This window comes from Apis dorsata, unplaced genomic scaffold (genome assembly GCF_000469605.1).
Source record: "Apis dorsata unplaced genomic scaffold, Apis dorsata 1.3 scaffold_638, whole genome shotgun sequence".
Taxonomy (NCBI): domain Eukaryota; kingdom Metazoa; phylum Arthropoda; class Insecta; order Hymenoptera; family Apidae; genus Apis; species Apis dorsata.
The window spans coordinates 240,543-245,093 of NW_006263830.1; the positions used below are offsets into that span (position 1 = coordinate 240,543).

Sequence of the window (4,551 nt, forward strand, 5' to 3'; positions counted from 1 at the left end):
AGGGGCGAGGTACGCCCTGATGATGCTGACCGACGAACAGAAGAAGCTCGGCGTGGTCTCGGCCTCGTGCGGTAACCACGCCGCGGCAATCTCTTATCACGGATACAAGCTCGGCATACCTGTGACCGTGGTGATGCCCGTGATTGCGCCTGTCATCAAGATCATCGCCTGTCGCCAATACGGCGCGAACGTGATCATCCATGGCCCCGATATGGAAGAGGCGAGGCGTACCGCGCTCAGAACGGGCAAGGAGAAAGGGATGGTGTACATAAATGGGTAGGGATGCACTTCTACCTAGCGACATTTTCTCGTGCCGCTGAACAGTTAAAGAAATGTAAAATTTTCGAATAAAATTATTTCGAACGTTTGCTACAATCTACAATCGTTTCTGGTTACGATAAATTCTTCAAAGATGAATTATACTCAATATTTTGGCTATCACTTTTTCTGGATAAGAAAAAGAGAATTTGAGGAAAATTTTTTCCACCGTTTTTAAATTATTCCTTTTATTCCTGTTTTTTCTCTATTCACGTTTCTTCAGATACGATCACCCGGACATTGTGGCGGGACAAGGGACGCTCGGGCTCGAGATCGTGGAACAGGTGCCCAACATAGACGCTGTGGTGATTCCGATCGGAGGGGGTGGCTTGATCGCGGGCGTAGCGCTTGCGGTGAAAAGCCTTCATCCCGGTGTGATGATTGTCGTGAGCGAATATATATTTTCCCTACTTTTTCTTTCCTTCTTCGAGATCGAGGAATGAATGATATCGCTTTTTTCCTTCTTCCCAATTCCTTCGGCCAATTTTCGCAGGGCGTTGAGTCGGAAATGTGTCCAAGTTTCTACAAGGCAAGGAAAGCGGGTCGACCGACGTACACACCCACAGGTCCGACACTGGCCGAGGGCCTTGCCGTCCCCGTGGTTGGATACAACGCCTTTGCGACCGCGAATCCGTTGATCGACAAAGTGGTGGTGGTGAGGGAGGATTGGATCGCCGTCGCGATCTTGAAACTGCTCGAGGACGAGAAGTGTATCGTCGAGGGCGCCGGTGCTATTGGCTTGGCCGCCATCTTGGCTGGTCAGCTGGAAGAATTGAAAGGAAAAAGGTTGCTTAATATTCTTTTTCTTATCTAATCAAACAAAATCTTGTCCCTATCTTCCCTCATATATTTTATATTCAATACTTCCTTCACTTTTAATGCTACCAACACGAAAATATAGAAATATAACGTAGAATAATACATGAGAATCGATCCTTTTACGAGAAGTTAAATTAAACTAAGTGAACTTGTATCTCATTAGGTTAAACTGTTCGTCCTCATAAATTCACGTTGAATATCATACTGAAAACTTGGCTGTTATTATAGTTTTTTTCTTTTTTCTTTACACTTAGCACAACTCTGTTCAATATTTGGTATTGTCAGTACAAGATTGTCAAAGGGATGGTAACAGCGCGGCCCTTTGATTTCCGTTTTGTAGAGTGGTGCTGCCTCTGTCCGGCGGAAACATCGGCACGATGGTCCTCGTCAGGTGTTTGGAACGGGGATTGGCGGTGGAAGGCCGGCTTTTGAAGTTCACAGTGACCGTATCCGATCGACCGGACGAAATCGCGGAGCTTTGCAGAATGCTGGCGAGCATGGATGCCTCGATAAAGGACATCATGTACGAGCGGAGTTGGATCATGACGGACTTCTTCAGCGTGGACGTGAGAGTGGTCTGCGAGACCAGGAATCGGGAACAAACGGAACAATTGAAGAAGATGCTGTATCAGAAATATCAGAAGATTACGTTCGCCCCTAGCGACGTGGCAGCTCTGACTCCGCATTAAGCGTGTTACTCGCCGTCTCTCGGCTCCGAAACTTCTGATGATTAGGACGAGATTCGAGAATTTGAATCATCCCAGAATCGATGGATCGCGGGCCTTGCGATCGAGGAAAACGATTTTTCTTTCGATCAGATATTTATTTGATATTTTATTATAAAAATACGGAGGTTACTATTAGAGGGCACAGCGTTTGATTATTGGGAACAATTCGAGATCGCTTTGAACATCTCAGAATCGATGAATGCGATCGAAGAAAACGATCTTTTCCTTTTCAGATATGTACATAATATTTTATAAAAATACGGAAGTTAGTGGATACAGTGTTTGATTTTTGAGAACAATTCGAGATCGCTTTGAACATCTCAGAATTGATAGATGCGATCGAAGAAAACGATTTTTCCTTTTCTTTCGATCGGATATTTATATATCTATTAGAAATACAAAAATTATAATTAAGAGAGAAAATTATAATTAAGAGAGAGTACCAAGTTTGATTTTTGGAAATAATTCGAGATCGCTTTGAACATCCCAAAATCGATGGATGCGATCGAAGAAAACGATCTTTCGATCGGTTATTTATATACTTATCGTAAAATTTATTATTAAGTGAGAGTATAGAGTTCAATTTTTAGGAACAATTTGAGATCGCCCTTAAACATCCTAGAATCGATGGATGCGATCGAAGAAAACGATCTTTCCCTTTTCGATCAGATATATTACGTAATATTTTATAAAAATACGGAAATTATTGGATACAGCGTTTGATTATTGGGAGCAATTCGAGATCGCTTTGAACATCCCAAAATCGATGAATGCGATCGAAGAAAACGATTTTTCCTTTTCTTTCGATCGGATATTTATATATCTATTGTAGAAATACAAAAATTATAATTAAGAGAGAGTATAGCGTTTGATTATTGGGAACAATTGAAGATCGTTTTGAACTAGAATCGATCGAAGAAAACGATCGATTTTTCCCTTTCGATCGGATATTTATATATCTATTGTAGAAATACAAAAATTATAATTAAGAGAAAGTATAGCGTTTGATTATTGGGAACAATTGAAGATCGCTTTGAACATCCCAAAATCGATGAATGCGATCGCAGAAAACGATTTGTCTCTTTCGATTATTTATACCTATCATAAAATTTATTATTAAGAATATAGAATTGAATTTTTAGGAACAATTTGAGATCGTCTTTAAACATCCTAGAATCGATGGATGCGATCGATCTTTTCCTTTCGATCAGATATTTACTTGATATTTTATTATAAAGAAAACGGAAGTTACTTTTAAAGGACACAGCATTTGATTTTTATAAATTGAAATCACTTTGAATATTACGGAATATTGTAAATTTTTCGATCGTAGAAAACGAGTTTTCCTTCGGATCAAATATTTACGTATATCATTACAAAAATATAAATATTAAAAAGAGAAAACGCGGCGTTTGATTTTTATAAACCAAATTCATTTTGCGGAATATCGCGGAATCGATGGACGTAGAGTACTCCATCGAAGAATCTTTGGATCAAAAATTTATATACCTGTTGTAAAAATACAAGAATTACTGTCAAGAGAGACTACATCGTTTGAGTCTTACCCGATTGAAAATAATTCTCGTGCCGTAAAACAGTGGAAACCTTGGAATATTCCATCGATTTCCATTGCATTGAGTTATCGTCCTCCGAGCGGGAGAAGTTTTTACATATCGATAAGGATGGAACGGCTCGTCTCAAAAACCGAGTTGGCCGCGTTTTCAAACGAGCAATCTCCCCGCGTTATTTGCATTCGAAAGAGCGGAATTTCGAGGGCTCGAAATTCGGAACGCGTGCCGTCCATCGAGGTGTAAACGTGTACACACGCGAAATTGATTATCAGTTTCGACTTTGGTTGGGCAGAGATAGTAACGGGGGTAATTCCACCCTTTTGCAAATCGTTTTCGCAGCGTTTTACGTCGAGGGATTACGTGTTTTCATACGACTGGGTTTTCGCGTAATCGTTCGTTTACGATTTCGATAACGATGAGTCCCTTATTGCGGGATGACCGCAAATTCCACGTCGCTTCACTGCCCTTCCCCACCAATTATTCCCCGTTTTTCTAGGCGGCGATTTTGCGCTTCGTTGGCTGCGACTACGAATACGCCGTCTTACACATCTCCTTGACGAAGCATAAATCGAAAATGGGCTACCACTTCGTTCGAATGTTATTCACAGTGATAAATGCGAAAACGTGAAATTCTGAAAATAATTTAAAATGTATCGATTATTGACAGACAGGATGTGTATATTTGGAACCGGATGAGTTTCCTTTAAACTTCAACGTTCCATCGAGGACAAATTCCATTATTATTTCTTCCATCCTTAACTTAATTTCGTTTACGGAGAGAGAGAAGGGGGAATTCTTTGAGGGAGCTCGAGCGGTTTCCCCAAAGCGTGATAACATCACCCCGTTTAGAAGGAAGGGAATGTTAATATTTTTCGCTCCGAGAGTCGAGTCAATTTCAACGCGGCCCGAACGCCGAATAAAAAATGAGTTCCAACGGAGCGGGAAAATAAATTTCCCGCGTGTTTTCGGCCGAGCATTTTCCACGAGGCTGTCAGGGGATTAATGCATCTTTACGCCCGCGACTGCTCGCTTTCGTCGCGATGCAACACGCCCTGTGAATAATATATCGCACGCGTTACATCGCAAAGAATAAAAAAAAAAAAAAAACAGAAAAA

The 4,551-nt window shown here is 41.0% G+C and overlaps 1 protein-coding gene across 1 annotated transcript in view; it reads left to right on the plus strand.

Annotated features, from left to right (window-relative positions):
- LOC102681525 (L-threonine ammonia-lyase-like) overlaps positions 1–2,044 on the plus strand; it is a 3,449-nt gene extending 1,405 nt beyond the window's left edge. Inside the window, exons 2-5 of the mRNA XM_006621847.2 lie at positions 3–276; positions 542–704; positions 812–1,104; positions 1,478–2,044. Of these exons, the coding sequence (XP_006621910.2) occupies positions 3–276; positions 542–704; positions 812–1,104; positions 1,478–1,826 (1,079 nt within the window). The 3' untranslated portion in view covers positions 1,827–2,044. The remainder of the gene's footprint in view (positions 1–2; positions 277–541; positions 705–811; positions 1,105–1,477) is intronic.
- The last annotated feature ends 2,507 nt before the right edge of the window (positions 2,045–4,551 follow it).